The 22,612-nt window shown below is 42.2% G+C and overlaps 2 protein-coding genes across 4 annotated transcripts in view; both read left to right on the forward strand.

Annotated features, from left to right (window-relative positions):
• Positions 1-10,989, forward strand: part of LOC117561021 (coronin-1C-A) — a 41,576-nt gene extending 30,587 nt beyond the window's left edge. For both annotated transcript variants that reach the window (XM_034238187.1, XM_034238188.1), the window contains exons 3-11: positions 1,875-1,997; positions 3,480-3,609; positions 4,009-4,190; positions 4,565-4,684; positions 5,028-5,132; positions 5,216-5,361; positions 6,526-6,583; positions 6,722-6,964; positions 8,572-10,989. In XM_034238187.1, the coding sequence (XP_034094078.1) occupies positions 1,875-1,997; positions 3,480-3,609; positions 4,009-4,190; positions 4,565-4,684; positions 5,028-5,132; positions 5,216-5,361; positions 6,526-6,583; positions 6,722-6,964; positions 8,572-8,691 (1,227 nt within the window). In that variant the 3' untranslated portion in view covers positions 8,692-10,989. The remainder of the gene's footprint in view (positions 1-1,874; positions 1,998-3,479; positions 3,610-4,008; positions 4,191-4,564; positions 4,685-5,027; positions 5,133-5,215; positions 5,362-6,525; positions 6,584-6,721; positions 6,965-8,571) is intronic.
• A 1,680-nt stretch (positions 10,990-12,669) lies between these two features.
• Positions 12,670-17,435, forward strand: tmem119a (transmembrane protein 119a). 2 transcript variants are annotated; one of them, XM_034238406.1, is made up of 2 exons: positions 12,670-12,875; positions 15,696-17,435. In XM_034238406.1, exon 2 carries the CDS (start codon positions 15,711-15,713, stop codon positions 16,449-16,451), a length of 741 nt encoding a protein of 246 aa, XP_034094297.1. In that variant the 5' UTR covers positions 12,670-12,875; positions 15,696-15,710; the 3' UTR covers positions 16,452-17,435. The 2 variants fall into 2 exon arrangements, with proteins under 2 accessions (XP_034094297.1, XP_034094296.1); XM_034238405.1 differs by lacking the exon at positions 12,670-12,875 and having other exon boundaries at positions 15,677-17,435.
• Positions 17,436-22,612: the final 5,177 nt, after the last annotated feature.

Below are 22,612 nucleotides of genomic sequence, written 5' to 3' on the forward strand. Positions count from 1 at the left end.
ACAGTTGATGGTTTTATTTGATTCAGAAATGTCTTTCTTTATTTCTTGCTCTTTTGAAATGTCACAATGTGCTGCAGACGGTGAATTACACTTCCTTAAATGCTTAAAGATGCATGTAATCACTTGGCTGCTAAAGTGAAATGTACAATTTGGGTCAGCGTGGTCTCTGAGTGGGGGAGACTGTCACTTTACTCACACCAGTAGCTCTGCCTCTTGTGGCAGATCTCCCCGACTATAGAGGTGAGCAGTTGTTGCTAGTTCACTCCAGCTGTTTGACTAAATGAAATAAATGTTGCTTGTCGTTAAGCTTCTGTTGAATAAAGTGCTGCACGGTGTTGTTAAGCTCACTGGTGCTGGTTTGTTTTATGTCAACAGGTGGAGAAGCTATAAGTTGTAAAGGGAGAAGACAAGGCTATGAAGAAGCTTTCTTTTTTAAAACAGGAAATGGACTAAAAAAAAGTGTCCAAAAGAAACGGAGTTGGTGAAATTGCAAAAGTCTAATGCATTTTGCTTGCGTCAACTGAAAATGTGTATTTTACAGTCATTGTAAATCATGCTTGCATCTGTTGTTTGGATAAACATTAGTCATTACTTTGAGTTATGTTTTCTTGAGGTTAAAGTCACCTTTAGTCGAAGCTCTTGCTCATTTCTGTGTTTACAAATTTGGGATTTCTGTTGCTCTTCTCAAGCCATTATGTTTGCAATTCCCCGTATAATGGCAGAATAGCTGTGGGCAGTGAGTGGTGGGTTTTTTTTTTTTGTATTAAGGAAGCCATCGTGCTTTAAATAGGGCTCCAGCAGCAGGACTCTTTCCACATTAAGTGACCTCATCCCTCCGGCCCTGCGGTGGTACTTGAAGTCAACACAGAGCAGGGTGTGTCCCAGACACCGTCCACCACAGCCTGGGTTTGTTGGGTCCCCTCAGCCTGAAGAGAGCACCTGGTTTCCTGGCTCACAGGGTCCAGAGTTTACATCCAGCGTCATGCTGCCTATAGGAGGATAGAGGAAGATGTGCAGTATAACTGAGGGTTGTCACATATTTAACATATATAACATTAAGCTGTCTGTGGCTCTTTTTCCTGCTGTAACTACGCAAATGTCCCCTCCGTGGGACTAATAAAGGTATTCTGTTTGTGTGCATCAGAAATGCATTCGTAGCCTGTCCAGTCCATTAGTTATATAAGCAGGTTATGTAAAGGGACAGTTTAGAGTTAGATACAGCGTTACCATTTTAAAGCCATGCTGTGAAAAACTAAGCATCTGTTGGCATGTGTCTACTGTATAATGACGTCACCAGTAATACCTTTTCTTAATTACTATGCGTGGGCTACATCTAATCTCGGTTTGCTTCTACCCCGATAAAACCCTAGCTTCTCTTTTGCTGAGCGATGAATTGCTGGTTTTAGGCAGTTTGTTTTGCCGTGTTGGAAAGACTAAAAATGTAAATCTGAAATCTTGGACGTAGTTTTTGTGGGACTGGGGTTCCCCCTCACATCTGATTATCTTTCTGAAGCCACTTCTAAAGTGGGGGGAAATGTTGGAACAAATGTATGATGTCACGTTGTCGTGTAATCCAAAACTCGTTTCCAATATACTTTTGTTCTGCCTTCAAATATTTCAATGTAAATGCTGTGAAGTCTGCAATTTTGTAAATTCTTATTCTCTGTGAAGGCTGCTCATGACAATTGGATCAGTTTCATTCAACCTTTTTTTGCTATAGCCTGTTTGAGCTTATTTATGTTGCTAAGATTAGCAATACTGTTATTGACCTGTTTCAAAACATGCTCACTCCTTCAACATAGACGATGTTCTTTGTGCAACAGCACACTAAGACTAATCTCATTAACTTCTGTTGTTTATCTTTGTCTCTACAGACAGGACGCATTGACAAATCCTACCCCACAGTGTGTGGACACACAGGCCCGGTGTTAGACATCGACTGGTGCCCCCACAATGATCAGGTCATCGCCAGCGGCTCGGAGGACTGCACAGTGATGGTGAGGTTTGCCGCACCTGAACTCAGACCTCTTAATTGTGAAAAAAATGCAACGCACATTCTTGAGGTGATAAGTGACAAGAGAATACATGCTTTTATTGCAAAAGGCATGTGGTAACTACGAGATGGGTTCAGACCTCACCCTCTGGATTAGATTAGACTCAAATATGTGTTGTAGGAATCAGAGCTGGGGAATGATTTAGCTGTTTATTGAGCTGAGGTCACCGACTTTTTTGAGACTGTAGTTATACGTTCCTCCATATGTCCTTATTTGGACCTTGAAGGGGCCGAGATAAGTGTGCTGCCTGTTTGTGTTTGCTGCTACCACTTCCTCACCTGAAAGCCCTGACTTCCTGTTAAACCCACTCTGAATCAATGCCATATTTAGTTCACGTGTGCAGAAGTAATGGACCATCAATGGTTCCTCTCTTCATAGTATTTGATATTTAAAGGGGACATTCACAGCCTAAACGGGCTCTTGGTGATGTTTAGTTTAGATTAGTGCCAGTGGGCAGTATATTTGTCGACTGGTAGAGATCACATTTAGACGTGGCTTCACTCTTTTTATTTTTTAAATTTGGAATGGGCTTAAACTGTCAGAAGTTCAAATAAAGTTGAATGTAAATCAAAATGCAGATCAGCACAACTCACTGCATTTAAAACGGCGCATATATGTTGGACATGGTTTGGTTGGAAACTAAAGTGTTGCCAGAGACGGTAATGCAGGCATCCTTTTAAACGCCTCGGAAAACCAAATAAAAGGTTTTTCTTTGAAGGCCAGTCGACACAATCAACGTCAGTGTTGAACAAAAACACACATAATGCCGATAACAACTGAGATGACGTTAACTACACAATATCTTCATCTTCGTTTATCTTGTTTTTTAGGGCTAACATTGTACTATTTTTAGTGATAATATTAAACCTTAACTCTGTATCCCATCTGTCACTAACTCAGACTGAACTCTTAGCCGCTGCTGCCCCCTTCTGTTCCTTTTGATAACTACCATTCACTGATGTCTTCCGCAGTAACATTGGGTGGGGTTGATGGGTTCATAATGAAATGTTTTAGAATGTATGCTGTTGTCAGATTTAGGGCTAACAATGAGTGTCTCTCCAGCAGGCTTACATGTATTTGTTGTGGCTGACCTCTTATGTAAAATAATAAAAAACATAATGTAAAAAAACCAACACCAAGATTGCGACACCACTCCTGAGCATTAACACTTGTGTGCAATATTTACCTAGTTGAAATTATTATTATTATTACTGGCTGGTAACAAGAATCTGTAGGTAAATCTGTGAAATATATCATTTCACTTCTATGTCTACCACACTGCATTCTACATGCTTTACTTTAGCTGTAACCAAAAATCGTTTTTAAATGTGCTTTATAAATAAAACATGATTTGAGTGTTAATTTCCTCCCCTGTGGTACGAATAAAGGGATTCTGATTGGTTCCTCTTCATGTCCCCCCCCCAGGTGTGGCAGATTCCTGAGAATGGCCTCGTCACTTCCATGGCTGAACCAGTGGTGGTACTGGAGGGCCACTCCAAGCGTGTCGGTATCATCACATGGCACCCGACGGCGCGCAATGTCCTTCTTAGTGCCGGTAAAGTTCTCTCTTAAATGTATGAAATGCATTTGAACCAGAGGTGTAAGAAGTACTCGGATATTTTATGTAAGTAGAAGTACTATAGTGTAAAAATACTCTGTTACAAGTAAAAGTCTACTACTTCTATTTTATTGAACTTACTTGCACCTTTTTTATCTGTTATCTGTTTTATTGTGTTGCACTGTTGGAGGAGGCTGTGACCTAAGATTTTCATCAACTACACTGTAGCTATGTACGAATGACAATACAAGCCTTGAATCTTGAAGTCCTGCACACAAAATCTTACTTAACTAAAAGTGCAAAACTAATGGCATCAAAATATACTTAAATAACAAAAGTAATGGATTATTATAATAAACGCGCTGCTATCCTGTTCTCCTTTACTTCACTCTTCAGGCTGCGACAACCAGATCATCATCTGGAACGTGGGCACAGGAGAGGCGATGATCAACCTGGACGACATGCACCCGGATGTCATCTACAGCGCGACCTGGAACCGCAACGGGAGCCTGATCTGCACCTCCTGCAAGGACAAGGCCATCCGTGTCATCGATCCCCGCAAGGAGACGGTTATCGCCGTAAGAATCTTTCAGACATTTCTTTGTTGCTGTGACACATCTTCTTTTATATCATTGTATATGATGGTTAAATATTAACACTTGCAGTGAGAGGGTTAAAAATAGCAACAATTATTAAGCTAGATGGGCTGCCTTCAGCTAACTTATTTACTTAAACTTGTTCTTAAGTATGACACTGACACTGGATGACTGCTTATTGAGTGTGACCTTTAGGAGAGACCTCTGTAGATCGAGCCGAACAAAATGCGCTGTGCTTTGTGTAGTGTTGTGTTAAACAAAAGGAACTCAAGTTATAGTGGACATAACAACAAGCTGCTCAGGAAATAGTGACTTGAGCACAGAGCAAGTGTTGACCTGTAAACTTGTTTTCACAGGAGAAGGAGAAGGCCCATGATGGGGCTCGACCCATGAGGGCCATCTTCCTGGCTGATGGCAACATCCTCACCACAGGTTTCAGCCGAATGAGTGAGAGGCAGCTCTCCCTCTGGAACGCGGTAAGCTGCTATTCTACTACTACTGTTAAGGTTGTATAATTATATTATATAACCAATATACATATTTCTATAGGTCTTATAGTTGTCTCAAGAACTTGCAGTACTTGATTCCATCAGTCTTTCAAATAACCGTTTAAATGAAGTGGTAAACACAAGTGAAAAATAAACACAATATCCCCAACGTTATTACTTTGACAACTGCCACATTATACACAGATTTGAAAGGGCGACATGAATGCCTTCACCTCTTACTGTTTAAAATCAATTATTTTTCCTGACATTTCTGTTTCTCAGTCTCAACAGAACTCCTTTATCATTATTTATCATGCTTCTGTTTTCTCAGAATAACATGGAGGAGCCCATGACTGTTACTGAAATGGACACCAGCAACGGAGTGCTGCTGCCCTTCTACGACCCAGACACCGGTGTTGTTTACCTCTGTGGGAAGGTCAGCTCCTTCTTCAAGTTCTCAAAAGTCACATTTTCACTGTGCTAAATACATAAATAAAACACTTCTTTCATTCTTTGCAGGGTGACAGCAGCATCCGTTACTTTGAGATCACAGATCAGGCTCCGTACGTTCACTTCCTCAGCACCTTTACCACCAAGGAGCCCCAGAGAGGCATGGGCTACATGCCCAAGAGGGGCCTTGATGTCAATAAGTGCGAAATTGCGAGGTAAGCTAAGATGGATATTTAAACATAGGGGTATCGTTAAGGTTTTAACGGTACTACTATTTTATCGATACCGCTTATCGATCCGGTCTTTTAACGGTACTCTTATCGGTTCTTTTGGAGAAAAAAATAAGGTTAACTAAACAAATTGTGAACAAAACTAACATTGCTTTTTATTTAAATTAAATAAATAATATTTCACATCAAAAGAACCAACAATGTTTTAACATCGTATTAAATAATCTGATGACAGAACTGTAAACAGAATAGCTGAAACTTTAACAAAATAAATAACTCTGTTTCCTCTAATCATTAACCCGTGTTTGTATCATGTAGTTAACTCGGTGTGTTGCTGCCAGCATACATAACACCTGACGTGGAAACGTTACTCGTGGATGGGGCTACAGAGCTGCTAGAAAGACAGTCGAACCCGGTGCATTCCTCCGTCTGAATGTGGTGCACTTTTGATAAATGTTTAGACAAACTGCTCGTGTTACCGCCCTTACATGCTGAACTCTTATTGCACTTTTGGCAACGAGCATTGTCCACATCGAGACGAGTAAAGTGTAACCACACCTCGGAGCGCTTAGTTCTCCTCGCCATCTCCGCCGTGTGTGTTGCTGCATGTAGCAGCTGCGTGTGTAAACTGCCCCGCCCCCTCGCACACAGACGGGGGAGAGAGATCTCTCGTCTGGACTGGAAAGATCGAAAATACTAAAAATAATCATAGGCAAGTTTATTTATATAGGCAAGTTTATTTATATAGCACTTTTCAACACAAGGCTATTCAAAGTGCTTATCATAGACGCATTTTGCATTATTTTTGCGTATTAGTTGGCGACACTAAAACTGCGATATAATGTTTGTGTAGCATAATACATATGACATATATTTTAGATGTCTCCAGTACCGATAACGGAGCTTCACGGTACCACGGTCTTTAATAATTCAGCCCCGGGGCTCGGTACCCATCCCTATTTAAACATCATCTCGAACACAGGAATTTGTTCAGAGCCCCTAGATGCTCCACTAGGTGGCAGAATGTGATCATGACAAAATATTTAAACCCTCTCGGGAAGTTTCCAGTAATCTGTCCTAAAACACTGTTTGTTGTTGTTCAATAAATCATTGGATCGTGAGGTAATTCTTAAATGTGTTTGTTGGCAGGTTCTTCAAACTGCACGAGAGGAAGTGTGAGCCTATCGTGATGACTGTACCGAGAAAGGTGAGACCTCATCCTGAATGGCCACTTTGCAAACGTACAGACCTTTTATCTGCTGTTGAATCACTGGCGTGCGGGGGAGGCTTTCTCTTGAAATGTGTAGCTTTTCTCACAGCTTGTCACGTTATCTTTCTCTGTCAGTCGGACCTGTTCCAGGACGACTTGTACCCAGACACATCTGGCCCTGATCCTGCCCTGGAGGCCGAGGATTGGTTTGATGGCAAGAATGGAGACCCCATCCTCATCTCCCTCAAGAACGGCTACGTCCAGGGCAAGAATCGCGAATTCAAGGTGGTCAAAAAGAACATTTTGGATGGCAAGGCGACCAAGAACACAGAGAACTCGAGCCCTGCCAACAAGTCTGCCTCCCCAACTCCATCGATTGTGAGTCTTTGCATTTGATAACATCTGGTTGATGAATGTATCTCAGGGTTACATGGTTGCTTGGATGTAAAGATACCACTGTGACAACATATGTACACAGATAGACATATACACATGCAATGATGACACACAACGTGAAAGCGATGCCAATCAAATGCCTGGTAATAATCATAATAATCTTTAAGAGTTTTCTTTAAATTATAATTGATCTCTTTACCTCTCTGGGCGCACAGTGGTAAGAAGACAAGTTTGTAAATATGAAAATAATGAGAACTATTACAATTTCTCCAAAGCTCAAGGTGACGTTTTAATACGGTGTCTTTTGACGTACAAACAGTCCAAAGATGTTCAGTTTACTCTCCCATAAGACACAGAAAAGCAGTAAATCCCTTTTTATAAACTTTAATAATAATTCAGATGAGTTATCAACTAATCACGAACTGTGATTTCAGCTGTTTATCAAAAGTCTATCAGGGTGATAGACCATGAACAGTTACAGTGATACTCATATAGTCCCCACCCTTATCACTCGCGTATGAATGCCCTTCCCTCTGGCCTCCTCTCTGTAGTAGCCTCTCTGTAGTAGCCTCTCTGTAGTAGCCTCTCTGTAGTAGCCTCTCTGTAGTAGCCTCTCTGGGGCGCTCAGTGTTAAGAAGACGGTGTGTGCGTCGGCAGAGGGCAGATTGCTGGCTGTCCTCAGGAGGTGGTTTGTAGATGTTGTTCAGCCCACTCTCTGACCCACAAACTGAGGGGTATGGCTCTGCTCTGGGCGCCTGTTGCTGGGCGTCCTGCCGCACCTCACCCACAACACAGCCGCCCGCCTGGGACCCAGCCCAGGAGTCTGTAGGCAGGCCTGCTCTGTAATCACAGCCCACTGAGCTCCAGCAAACATGTTAACCCTCAGAGGGCCAGACCCTGCCAGAGGTCTGAACCTCCGACACTCTGAGACTGGGAAGGCTCTCCTGCACTATTGTGACATTGGTTCAATACTATTATTATTATTATAGTTGTATTCCACTCATGGCAATTACTATAAAACAAGACATGTACACTGGAAGCAGTTTTTTTTGTAGCCCATGATGGAAAGGAGCAGGGAGAAGAAAGTCTTTTTTGACCTGGCCCTTATTCAAAAATAGATGGCCTGTCAATCCAAGCTGCTTACAACCAATACTTACAGTAACAAGAAATCAAAATCAATCTACCATCAGCAAAACATGTTACCCGACATCTTCATACTGTCTAATTATTCTTACTGTATACATGTTCGTAAACCTAAAGATGTTCATACAGCCCTTTAAATCATTTGGTAAAGAATTCCTCAGTTTAACGCCAGCTACAGAAATACTGCTTTAAAGTAGTCCGTGCAAACTGTAGATTTAAAACGTAGAATTTGTTTATGTTTTCTGGAAGTATTTGGTTGTTTGCTTTATGCATAACTAATGAAGTCTGTAATTAAATTAAATCTTTAAGTTTTAACAGTCTTGACTAAACGAACAGCGTATTTGTGTGTTGTCGGGGATGTGCATTATGCAACATTCTCACTGCTTTTTGTGTGTGTATATATAAAGACTTGTGTACAAACTTCTCGTCTCTTGTGTCTCCCACAGAAGTCTGAAGCCAAGCTGGAGGAGATCTTGAAAGAAATCAAATCCCTCAAGGACCTGGTCTGCAGTCAGGAGAAGAGAATCATCAAACTTGAAGATCAAATGTCCAAAATTGCCATTTAGGGACCCTTTACCCGACCCGCTACAATTCAGGACGTTCCATTGGCAGGGGGACCGTGTTTCGTTGGAGGCCTGCCTAGCAACGATCCCTAGCAACATTCCAGATGAACTTTTTCTTAGCCAGCCCCCGACCCTCAGTTTAACACAGATGGAATAAGGACGTGTCACATGACCCTTTTCCTTTAATCATGTGGCAGTTGTTTTTTTATTTTGTCAAAAAAAGGTCTAACATAGAACTTTGCTTTTTAGAAATATGACCAAGGAAATAGTCCCCATTTGCCAAAATGCATACCCAGATATTTTTAAAGTATCAGTATATATATCACCATAGCCCAAAATTATAATGTTGCCAAATTTGACATTTTGTTTACACCCCCAAAAGTATTTATTTCTCTCTGTGGGAGGAGTCAAAATGCAAACGGCGCAGAAGACCAGGTTATGTAATAAAAATAATTTGAATAATTTGGTTATGCTAGGAAAATCTCAAACTGTAATTAGGGGGAAATAAATTCAGGTTGAAGAATGCCACAGTCTTCACCAAGCACCCAGACATTACATATGATTCCCGCTGTCTGTTGAATCTGCACAAAGTGACTCCTGCTTTTTGCCATTTCTCCTCATTCCTGTCGCTTCAGGCTGTGACAATAGTCCACGACGTAAACATGCATTCCTCTCTGTTTAGCTTCATTAACATGCACCGTGTGCTTATTGAAAAAAAAAAAAAATGACAAACACATTCCACAAATCTTATTGGCAGTTTTTGTTGTGTCGGGAAAAATACTTCTGCAACGTTCCTCCTCCTGTGAACACTGTACTGTCGTGACTCAGTTGCACTGGTTGGTTGTTATTGTGACATCGATGTGCTGCCACTGAAAATACCAACTTTGTGGATTTTCAACCTCAGCGCTGCTTTGTTTCTGTGACCGGTACAGACATCGACCTCAGTGTTTAGAAGCTGCAGTCAAGTGTAGTGGGATTATTTGTTGTCTCTGTTCATTTGCTTTAATTGCCATCTCAGATCTGTACATTCTGAACAAACAAAACAGGAATTGACATGACGACAAGTAATCACACTTTGACTATTTCAAACCTTCTGGTGGTAAAACTGGAGATTGCTACAGAAACTGTTCATGATGGACCTTAAAGGCCTAGATTGTGTGAGTATGTGCCTCATGTCTTTGGTCTTTTGGGTACCTGTCACTTAGGATGTTCCTGCTTTGTTTCTTATTTGGGGGAGGGTTATGAAAAGGACTCCAAGACTAGCCTCCATCTTGGATGAATTGAATCGTTGGGATATTGCTTCACTGTTAATTTTAGCCTGTTTCTTGTTCCAGCTGTGCTAATATCCCTCTTAGTACTTCCACTTTTTTTAATGGTTTATTTCTCAGATGCCCCTGTTCAGTATAGTTATCAGAATATCTAAGAACCATTGTATTGTCCAGTCTGAGCTGGTTTGATCAGACGGCTACGATAAAGCTCCTCTCGATGTTTTAGTTTAGTTTCCCAGTGGGAAGCTGAGACGGGTAATGGTTCAGTCTGTTGTTTGCCTTCAATATTTGTTACCACTGTAAAGACCTGAAAGTGCCATAGAGGTAACCATGGAAGTGTTTGTAGGGGACTGTTGTGAGAGTAGATATGTGTAGTAAATGGAAGAGTTGATAGGTGGCCGGCTTTAAAACCACTTCGAGGTGCTATACCTATGTTCAGAGGACCCTGCTCCTAAAGTACTGTCATGAACTCTTGCCAATCCATCCCACAATACACCAGGCTTGGGGTTTGGCAGAAGGCACGGTGACATTTTGACACTTTCCATCTGGATACAGGTATTCAAAACACCTTAGTAATGTCAAACCGAGATGCTTTTTGAGTCATCGTGGCTTCTAGGAGCAGCGTGGCGTAGAATATAAGGACATCTGAGAGTGCTAACTGTTATACTGCCATATCTTGTATATCAGAGCGTCACTCTTTATAGCACTGTCGGCACAGAGAGGAGATGAGAAGTAGTAGTGAATAGCGATCCAAAGGGACTCTGTAGGTTGGAGAAGTGTGCAGTTGAAAGATAGATGTATGTTTGTAATTTAGGTCTAGAAAAACTGAGTGAAAGCTTTGTAAATAACATGACCATATTTTCTGTATTTTTTTATTTCTTTTGTGGTTGTGCTGAAGAGGGTATTTGTGTGGGAGGTGGGTTTTAAATGTTTCCCCTTTGTCTGTGTTCCCTGCACCTTGCCATAATGCACCATGAGAAAAGCAGAGCCTCCGTTGATTATAAGAAAAATTAATAAAGAATTTTTAAAATGGCCTGATCTTTTGCATTCAATCATTACTGTTTCTTGTCAGTTATAAGTCCACAGTTTTAGTACAACAAATCTGAAACCAACAGGAAGACTCTTAAGAGAAATAAAACCTCAAACTTCCAATTTATCCTACATTTGTTTCAACAAACCTCATGAAGGGCGGTGGTGGCGAAGTCCATAGGGACTTGGCTTGGCAACTGGAAGGTCACCAGTTCATGTCCCGGAAAGACCAAGTGCTACCGAGGTGTCCCTGAGCAAGGCACTGTTCCCTGCACTGCTCCCTGGCTGCCGTCCATAATGGCAGCCCACTGCTCCTAACACTAGGATGGGTCAAATGCAGAGAAACCGTTTTGTTACATAGTACCTGTACTACGTAATGACAATAAGTTGAATCTTCAATGAAAGACCAACAATGTGTGTTCCTCAGCCTGTCCAATAGGTATACCTGATTCTTAAAAAAAATGGTATGGCTTGTTTAATGTCGTTTTTGTTCTCGTAAACTGCTGTGCACTGTCGTTTTTAGAAACTTGCAAACCGACAAGATACTGCATTTATTGGGAACCTTTTTTTGCTCCAGATTTATACATATTTATTTAGTGCTCTGTTGAGTGTGTCACACATTGAGTGTTTACTGCAGGATAGTATACTGTATGTGCGACGGACGAAATAAAATAAAAGTGCTAATTGCAACACAGGAACATGTCAGCTAGTGCAACATTTAGTATCTTAATATTTGTTTTTTTAGACTGTTATATCAGCTGTATCATGGGATCAATTATTATTTGGTTCAGGTGTTTTAATATGCCTTTGTTTTCAATCGTATTCTCTTGTACTGACTGGGGCACAAACTATAAAGTAGATGGCCCTAAATGGATAGTGAACTGAAAGTGCAGTATAGCTTGAAATAAAGACAGTTAGTGATGGAACAGCTCTTGTGTTTAAGCCACTAATAATATCTTATCACACTAATGCGGTCTCTGTTACATCATGCATTACAAACTCAAAACTACAACATTGTGTGACGCAGTAATAGTATAAAAGATGATTTCACTCTGAACCTGCACAATTGCTACCTTCTCAACGAAAGCCCACTCTGACCAGCTATAACATCAACATCTCACACCATCTGTCAAAATAACCTGAATGAAATAAGAAAGAACGCATCGGCAGCTTTAAATAGTCGACCTGCATATTTAGGGATGTATCCAGAGATAAGTGCTGCTAAAAGACTGCCGTTTATATGTTCGCCCTGTACATGTGTTTGGGGATGAAAGGGGTTGCTTTCTCTCTGCGCTGCTCTTGTACACAGGCTGTAATCTACGGGCACTTAATTAGAGAGGACTCAGTGGGAGGCAGAGGAGTTTTGGGACTCGCCCCGCCAAGGACAGAAATACACATTTCCTTAAAACATGGGACTCGTGTTCTCTCTGCAACATCTCTGCAGGGAGAGTCAAGCACAAAACTCAGGCTGAAGTTAAATTAACTTAAGTCAGCACACATTGAGGTAAAATACACTTTAATACAAAATGAATTCCCTTCTTAAAACAGTTCAGCATTTCTTTTGAATAATGGTGTAAAAGTATGTACAGAATCACTCTGCATGGCATGTCATAATTCATAATGTACAGTAAAAAGGTTGAATCCCAAATGGACGCCCCATGAGTGCAGAATGATGAAGAGTGCTTGTGGGAGGTCGGAGAAAAAGAGGGATGGACATCATTTCGCAGTGAGCAGACTTTTCAGGGCTGAGTAAAAAAACGGTCAGTATTACTGAGCAGGGAGGGCGGATGCTCGGAAACTCTTCACTCTTACTTTCCTCTCCGGACTTTGTCTCCCCTTTTCTTCCTCTCTGTATTCCTAACACAAGATAAACTCGGGATTACACATTCTGTAAGTATATGTTTATATTTGCAATTTAAAGTCGATGTTATAAAGAGTATCATTTACATCAGAGATCAATATGATGAGTAATATTTTATGTTTCAAATTCATTAATACAACATGTATTGGAGATAAATGTATTACAATGTTAGTATGCTTTTGTATGCTATTTTATACTTCATTATGTTAAACAGAAGCACATTTGCTTATTAGCTATGGTAACAAGACAGATTTTCAGTTTATAAAATATTGTGCATTTGTACAGAATAAACTAACTTACACTATAAAGAAGTCTAATTATCTTTAACTCTATTGTTATATTAATACAATTATACAGCAATCTTTTGTCATGCATAACTGTGCTTTTGACACAAAAAGTATGCATTTCTAAAAATACTTTTGTCGTATTCCTTCATTACATTTTCATAAAGCAGAGCTTTTACTTGTAATAATATGTTTTCCTCGTTGTATTGGCAGTTTCCTCTTATAAAATTGACTTATTCTGACGCTGCTAACATCTAAAAACAATATTAAATTATCAGAAATGTAATTAATGTTTATACAGAGGGACTAATTTGCAATCTGTATTTCTTTACACTTAATGCTTACACCTTGAGATAAACAAATATGTAAGAAAATGCTTTGAGATTATTTAAAACTATTCCAGAGGCTCTATCTTTGCAAATGTGTATTTCCTGGGCACGCTTCACTTTATTTTATTTTGGTCTAAACTGCATTTTTCCTAAACGTCCACGTATGCCAGACTGTATTTTGTGTAAATGTGTCCAAAATAAGACATAGAGCTCATTCCTTTTAGATGTAGCCCTTAAGATGTCATCGTTCACATATGGACACATAAGGTTTGAAATGCTTTCTGTAAATTAAAAGAAAATTAAGAGTTGGAGAGATTAAGCACTCAAATGTCATGAAAGGGATGAATCGCCACAGTGATGTCTGAAGGTATTTAGTTGAAGGTAATATAGCCCCTCCAGAAAAATACAGGGAATGTAATTATGTCTGTAATTATAAGATTCAGAGGGCAGTGCTGTACTATAGCTGTACATCCAAGGATGAAGACCCAGCCCTCTGTGGTCCAGCAGAGCGGAGACTGTATGAGCGACCACACAGGGAGGGGGATCTCACTGTGGTGTAAATCAGGTTTCTATAGCATGATGCTGATTAGAAGCTTGTCTTTACATCCTAGCACCGTGTAATTAAATACTGTAAATAGTGACAGACTGAGCCCTGCAACACCAGAGGTGGGAAGTAGTGGAGTACAAATACTTTGTTACTGTACTCCACAACGACTTTTTACTTTTACTTCTTACATTTTGAACACAAATACCTGTACTTTCTACTTCTTACAAAACAGGTTTGTTACTTTAGTTTGAATCTGCGTTTGGTGGCATGATCATTATTATTTAGAGTCATTGCGTGCCTATTGATTTGAACACAATCCGTGTATCCATCATTTCCTGGTCTTCTCTAAAGAAGAGGGACCAATGAAAACGTTGTCATTTTGCCGTTGTTCAGCATGGAAACATTCATTAGCTAACAATGACATTATTGTTCTATTAATATAAAGGGAGGTCAGGTACTCTTTAAAACAGCTGCTAGTTATGGGTACTTTTTACTTAAGTACATTTCAAAGCCCATACTTCTTTACTTTTATTTGAGTAAAGAAGTTTAGTCAGTACTTCTACTTTTACCAGAGTATTTTTAAACACGAGTATCTGTACTTCTACTTGATTAAGGGTGTGTGTACTTTTGCCGTCTCTGTGCAACACTAGCTACCTTATGTTAGAGTTCAACATGACATTGAGATGGAAATGGAAGAAAGGTAATATTGGGTTAGTAGTACGTGTATACAGTCAGTACATTTTCCTGGAAGCAGGAATCTCCCCTGTGCTGTGCTGCTGCGGCTCGGCTGGTGCTCAGCAGCTGCTGCCCGGTGTAAATATAGAGGCCGCAGCCGCAGGTCTCCCACGCCTCTGTGCTCCCCTGGAATATAGCTTCCTCTTGGCTTTGGTGTGGTGGATGGGCCTCCCTCTACTTTACAAATTATAAGGCCTTCAGCACCAAAACTCACTGTCTCCACCCCAAATAAGTAATGGCTACTAAAATAGGTCTTGTGAAAGATGGGAAGTCAAAGATTACTGGAGTTACATTTCAGATGGAAAAAGCTCTTAAAACAATATTATTATTCTCTCATTAGCATATTTTGCATTAAAGATAGCTTGACACTGGTGAGTTTAGTTTCTAAACGGGTCCCAAGACAAACCATAGGCATCACAAGATTACAACTTCATATTTTACATTATATTTTCTGTCTTCTTAGTCTGTTATCTTGGTCGGTTTCTTTAAAGAAATTGTTTCACGTTTATTGCCAAGAGTTAGATTAAGATGATTGACACTCTCATGTTTACAATAAATATTTAGCTAAGGCAGGAGGCTTAGCTTTGCATAAAGACAAATCACAGGGAGCGTGGTTAACCAAAGTTCAAATAAACACCAACCGGCGGACTCCAGGAAGTCACTGCACCAGGCGTTTGCTCGCCAAGAAAAAGTTATTGTACCTTTTATAACTCCCTTAAAAATAACATTGTGTTTGGATTAAAGAAAGTGGATGCAATGTTTATCCCTGAGCTGTACAATGCTGCTAGAGGACTTCTGTAACCTCAAGACAGAGCCAGGCTAGATTTGTCCGTCTTTTGCAAAGCTCACCAACCTCCAAGGGGTCACAAGTCACTAAGTCAGTGGATCTCCTCAAGATAAGAATTACAAATACATCTATTTTATGCTAAATTCATAATGTTGGTGTTGTTGCAGGACGCTGAGGAGAAGATGAAGTCCCACACGTTTTTCCTTGCCACCTGTGTGACCCTGCTCTCGCTGTGTCATGCTACTCCGCTGTTCTACAACATCTCCATGGACGGCAGTGGGGATGAAGCCGAGCTGGAGCTCCTTCCTATCTCCTTCACCACTCGAGCCCCCGTTCTCATCTCTGCTGCTACTGGACCCCCCAGCCTCACCGCCACCATCACCAACACCATCACCACCACCATGATCCGCCTGAAGGACTTTGTCTTCACCCGAGTGGTGGACTTCCTGCAGGAGCATCTGCTCATCATCATCGTTGTGACCTCTCTACTCATCGTCATGGTCTTCATCATCTGCTGTGCCTCTGCCATGAGTCAGAAGCGTAAGCTGGAAGCCTACAAACCCCTCCCTAACTCAAACAAGAAGCTTGCGGCAAGCAAAACAAACGCACCCAAGAACTCCAGTGAGCCCGTGGAGAGGCCCTACGCTGTGGACCACGTCAAGAGGGTCCAGACTCAGAGCATGGCCTCCCCCAAGACCCTGCGCCAGCCCTCCAAGGCTCTGGTGGGAGAGAGGGGGCGGGACGTCCGGTCGTCGCCTCGCCAGGAGGTGAGGAAGGTCCGGGAGGTCGAGGAGGTGGAAAAGAGCCAAGAGGAGCCCAAGCAGAAAGAGCAGCCGAGGCCCAGGGAGGAGGTGCAGCAGAGCCCCAGCACCAGCGCCGCCTGCACCGCCTGCACCTGCCACCTGAAGAAGGGTCACCACTAGGGGTCAGGGCTGATGGTGGCAACCATGACAGAACAACAAGATCTGACAGGTTATACTGTACACATTTGGAAATAAATCATTGGGATTGAAATCTGAAATACCTTTGGATAACAACAGCCAGCAGGAAATGTATTTGTAAAGCTCATGCCCAAAATATAATTCATCTGATGTAAAAATGAAATTAAAAGTTAAACTATTGAATTTAGCTGCATACATCCTGTCTACAAAAGTTGCATCTCAAAGTTTTTGATTTATATAAAGGGTTAAAAAGCCAACAATTGATAATGGCTTTTTCTTTTTACCTGCTGACAACCTTTCAGTTTAAAGAGGCTCAGTGGTCCTTAGTCTTGCAGTGGTTGGCCAGTAGGTTTTTTAAAAATTATTATAAGATAAGTACGTCATTGTGTTCAGAAAGATTATCATTATTGCAATACTAAGTCAATATTTTGAGACAGATATAATGCATGGATCTTTTATCCATCACAAGGCATATTTGTGTCTTATCTTTTGTATTTAAGTGACTAATATAATGTTACTGTGCCATTAAGGTAGCATCACTTGAAACCGTGAAATACCATTTTCTTTATGGATACAATCGTTTTTTAAAGAGAAAAATAAAAATGATGATAAATGGGCAGCCATTGGTTTTCCATGGCTCCCTAAAAGCAATGACAGATCAGTATCCGGGTGTTGTTGACACAGAGATGTGTGACTCATGCCTGCCTTGACGAGGGATCTCCTCGTACGTCCTGCTGTTCGCCTCGGCGTCTCTCTTGCGGCTCAGAGCTCTGACCTCTTTAGAGCTCACCTCTGCTGCTGTAAATAAAGCAAAGTGAGAAGCCAGAAGCCGGATTGTTCTAACAAAACAATATCTTTTTATTTACCTTCATATTTACTTATCTTCGTTTGTTATTTCATTTTTTACGTCATATCCTATTGCTTTTTACTTCACAAACCTAATTCACAAAGCTTTACACCAAAAGCACAATTTTCAACTGTGTTACCGGCAGTGTTGGGACTAACGCGTTACAAAGTAACGCGCTACTGTACCGCCGTTATTTTTAGCAGTAACTAGTACTCTACCGCATTACTTTGTTACTTCAGTAACTCTGTTACCGTTACTACATGGTGCGTTACTCCGTTAGTTTTTTTATATAGTCAACAGCCAGGCGAACAGAGATGAGAACTGTACTTAAGTACTTGAGTAAATGTACTTAGATACTTCCTGTGTCACATGCGGAGACTCGCTGTGGGCGTGTTTGTGTTGTTTACTAACAAGACTATCATGGCGGCGGCGGAGCTCAAGTCTAGTTTCTCCACCTGGAGATATTCTCACTATTTCACTTTTGTCGAGCACAAAGAAAAGAACGTTTTAGTTAAATGTAAGTTGTGTCTTGGCGGGTCAAATATCCTATCTACTACCCAAACCAGTCATTCAAATCTCTTAAAAACATCTGCAAAAACAACATGCTGGCCTGGGACGAAGCTAGTAGCTAAGACCACAGAGACTCAGCCGACGCCACTCCACCTCCACCTAAGCAACAGCGGCTGGATTTTAACCAAGGGACTGCTAGCCAGGGAAAAGTCGATACAGCCATTGCACGGTATGTTGTAGAACACATGCAGGCTATTGCTACAGTGGAGTCACCCGCTTTCAGGGAGCTAGTTAGCATGATACCATGTCCGGGCGGCACACGGCATATGGGACGGAAAACTTTTTCCAACTACCTGGAGAAAGAATATACAAAAATGGAAAGCCAGCTAATATCGATGCAATCCAGATTGCATATAATGCATGTCAAGTTGATCAACAGATTGTATTATTCTCCAATGCAATAACAGTACTGAAATGAAGGCTATAAGGGCATTAATGGGAGCCATTTTTCTAAGTAACGAAAACGTTACTTTTGAAATGAAGTAACTAGTAATGGTAACTAGTTACTGGTTTTCAGTAACTAGCACAACACTGGTTACTGGTTACATTAAGTACATACATATATATATATATTATCTATCTGTATACATATTTATTTTGGTTGATAATTCTGATCTGCCTTAAAAAAAAGAAGCAGCTTTTTGGGGGGGTACAAAAACTTTGTGAATCAGGTTTTTATTTTATTTTAATAAGCAATACTTATGTTTAATTTAAATAATGGGTTTTATCTTTAATGTAATAATTAGTAATGGGTCAAAAGCTTGAGTACAGGGATAGATAGTTGGCCTGTTTTGCTGTTATATTTAGCTGTATTTGTTTTGATATTCCTATGGTTTTGTTTGACTAAAATGTAAGATTTTTGGAAACTCTCCATCTTACTGTCCCTTTACTGAAGTCAACGACTCTAAATGTGTGAGTTTTTATGCCTTATGGGCCAGACTTTTCTCTTTAAATACTTTTTAACCTCAGATTGTTTTCCTCAGATGTTTCCAAACAGATGCTTCCTTTGTAAGTGACAGTTTTGTTTTGCTTGTGTTGAATAAAATTGTCGTTAACAACGTTTCTGTCATTATTGAAAATGGTGGAAAGGGTTTCAGGATGAAAGACATGCAGCTCCGTAGAAACCTAAGATTAGAAAAGGCGCGGCAGGGAAAAAAAAAAAAGGGATGACTACTTGAACATTATGTTCCACTCGGGACTGTAATTCAGAGCTGCATACACTGAAGAATCATGGGTAACTATTTTTAAGGTAATTGCCCAAATGTCAGATTTGTATATGTGCTCTCTGGTGGGAGGAGCTGTCTTCCAATTTAACAAGGCCAAGCTGTGCACACACATAGACAATCTCTCTCTCTCACACTCACACACATTTTTATGGTTGGCCGTGGCGAGGCACCATCACACCCGGACCCCGGCCTGCAGAAGGTCTGGAGCCTGGAGATGACGAGGGCCTCGTTGTCCTTCACTGGCAACTCTACAAGATTGTTTAAATATTTCAGCAGCAGTGAACCAGATCCATACAGAGCCCTTTGATCCTAAACAAGCCCTCACGTATTGTCTCTATGAATCTTAAGACTCTGATTTCTTTCAGTATTCAAAGACAATACTTTTGGGTTTCTTACTTTTAAAGGGCAAAGAAAAAGTACCCTTGTGTGAAGAGTACAAGTATTGATATCAGGTATGTGTGTGAATGCCCTTCTTTCTACACCATCTGCCACTTTTACATTGATACAGGTTCACACATATGCAAATATATTGTTAAAATGTATCACGACATTATTAAAGTGTGATTGCTAATATTCCTAAAGCACAATCCATTAATAAAAAAAGTTTGCTCTGGATCAAAAGTGTGTCCTCTCTTCACAGATCAAACATCCAACATGACGACAGCAGCTCTAAGGCTAACGTAATTCTGTGGGCTGAAACGTGAGCCCTGACAGAGCCTCGCACCGGGGTCAGATTCCCCGCTCTTTTGTCAACGAGGTGCTAAATAATTAGAGAAAGTACAACCCCTTCACTTTCACTCTTCCCACCTGGTGACGGGAAGACACACAGCTGCAGGGCCACCCAGCAACCCTGTCTGTTCGAGGTCTACATTGACTGTTTACAGGAAGCTTGGTAACGTCAGATCAGGATATATCTGGGATACCCGTGAACTCTTTAACAGGACATCTCTAGCTGAAGTTCTTGCTCTGTGTAGTTAGACCTCTTTCACAGACCTGTCAATCACTCTGAGAGGTGAAGAGGATCCAGAATAGGTAACACAGCACCTTGAGGCTGACGTTAAACTTTGATGAGCATCTGCCAGGAATTCTCATCGGTGGTTAGATCTGAAGAGAGACAGGGGGCCACGTGCGGACAATCCTGCTCATCTCCGCTGAGGAGCACATAAAACAGGAAGAGGAAATGGTAAGTGTGTGTGGGCCTTTCATAATTAATTGTTGGGAATTTTCAGTCTTATAAGTCATCGTTTATGAGTTTAAATGATTATATGTTGCTAATAATGGCTTTATAAGAGGTTTTCAGTTGTTTATAAATACATGGATGTTGTTTCACATCTCATGTAGTTCCTGTTTAGAGGGTCAAAGGTCAGGGATAAGAGGTTTAAGGGGTGAAAAAATAAAACAAGTGATATCTGGGATATTTATGAGGCCTTCAGTAATGTCTGATGCTTAAAGCATTGTTAACATATCTAATTATCATTAATAAAACCATTATTAGCAATTTGAAATACCCGTTTTTAAGTTGTAGCAAGTAAGAAATGTGTTTAATGCAGTCGTTTTCATTATTCCTGGCAGTGAGTCATGCTTGGCTTCAGATGTGGTGGAAAGGTTTATGTCCTCCTGGTTCTCTGCATCGGTCCCCTGGCCTGCCTCCTCCCCTCCCCCTGTCCCCCCGGCTGCTGCTGCCCAGGGTTCCTGGTCCTGTGCGAGTCTCTGGGCCTCAGGTCGTTGCCTCGCTCTGTGCCTCTCAGCACCGCGGCTCTCTCTGTGGCCAGGAACCAGCTGTGTAACGTGGACCACCTGCTGCGGCCCTTCTCCGGCCTGCAGGAGCTGAGCCTCAGTCACAACCTGCTGCCCCGCTTCCCCCGCGGCCTCCCCCCCAGCTTGGAGTCCCTGCTGCTGCAAGAAAACCGCATCACGTTTATAACCTCAGGCGCCCTGCGACAACTGGGGAACCTCACTCGTTTGGATCTGGAGGACAACCGCATCAGTGCCATCCAACCGGGGGCCTTTCTGGGTCTCCCCAGGCTGCAGGTCCTGATTCTGAAGGGGAACAAGCTTACAAGCCTCCCTCTAAATCTCCCTCCATCACTGACACATTTGGACGTCTCAGCAAACTGCATCTCGGTCCTGGACCTGCCCTCTCTGTCTGCTCTGGTCAACCTGCAGGTCCTGAAGATCAACAGCAACTGCCTGCGCTCGGTCCCAGAGAGCGCGTTCGACGGGCTGCCGCGCCTCAGATCTGTGGACCTGACCAACAACCTCTGGGTGTGTGAGTGTGACATCTTGTATCTGTACCGCTGGCTTCTGAGAGGCAGGGTGAGGATGGCCACGGACCTGGTTTGCAGCGAGCCGGTCCATCTCGCTCACCGCCTGCTTCTGGATCTGTCCGTCATGGCCATCTGTCCTCGTGTCCTGAAGCCAAACGAGAGGACACCGCAACTGGACCTAAGTTCTGCCCTGGAGACAGTGAAGCCCAACGAGAGGACACAGCAACTGGACCTGAGTTCTGCCCTGGAGACAGTGAAGCCCAAAGAGAGAACACAGCAACTGGACCTGAGTTCTGCACTGGAGACAGTGAAGCCCAACGAGAGGACACAGCAACTGGACCTGAGTTCTGCACTGGAGACAGTGAAGCCCAACGAGAGGACACAGCAACTGGACCTGAGTTCTGCACTGGAGACAGTGAAGCCCAACGAGAGGACACAGCAACTGGACCTGAGTTCTGCCCTGGAGACAGTGAAGCCCAACGAGAGGACACAACAACTGGACCTGCATTCTGCCCTGGAGACAGTGAAGCCCAACGAGAGGACACAGCAACTGGACCTGAGTTCTGCCCTGGAGACAGTGAAGCCCAACGAGAGGACACAGCAACTGGACCTGAGTTCTGCCCTGGAGACAGTGAAGCCCAATGAGAGGACACAGCAACTGGACCTGAGTTCTTCCCTGGAGACAGTGAAGCCCAACGAGAGGACACAGCAACTGGACCTGAGTTCTTCCCTGGAGACAGTGAAGCCCAACGAGAGGACACAGCAACTGGACCTGAGTTCTTCCCTGGAGACAGTGAAGCCAAACGAGAGGACACAGCAACTGGACCTGAGTTCTTCCCTGGAGACAGTGAAGCCCAACGAGAGGACACAGCAACTGGACCTGAGTTCTTCCCTGGAGACAGTGAAGCCCAATGAGAGGACACAACAACTGGACCTGCATTCTGCCCTGGAGACAGTGAAGCCCAATGAGAGGACACAGCAACTGGACCTGAGTTCTGCCCTGGAGACAGTGAAGCCCAATGAGAGGACACAGCAACTGGACCTGAGTTCTGCCCTGGAGACAGTGAAGCCCAATGAGAGGACACAGCAACTGGACCTGAGTTCTGCCCTGGAGACAGTGAAGCCCAACGAGAGGACACAGCAACTGGACCTGAGTTCTTCCCTGGAGACAGTGAAGCCCAACGAGAGGACACAGCAACTGGACCTGAGTTCTGCCCTGGAGACAGTGAAGCC

The sequence above is a fragment of the Gymnodraco acuticeps genome, unplaced genomic scaffold, assembly GCF_902827175.1.
Source record: "Gymnodraco acuticeps unplaced genomic scaffold, fGymAcu1.1, whole genome shotgun sequence".
In the NCBI taxonomy this organism is placed as follows: domain Eukaryota; kingdom Metazoa; phylum Chordata; class Actinopteri; order Perciformes; family Bathydraconidae; genus Gymnodraco; species Gymnodraco acuticeps.

Coding starts and splice junctions, on each gene's coding strand:
- tmem119a (XM_034238405.1), top strand. CDS start 15,678: ATGTTGGTGTTGTTGCAGGACGCTGAGGAGAAGATGAAGTCCCACACG.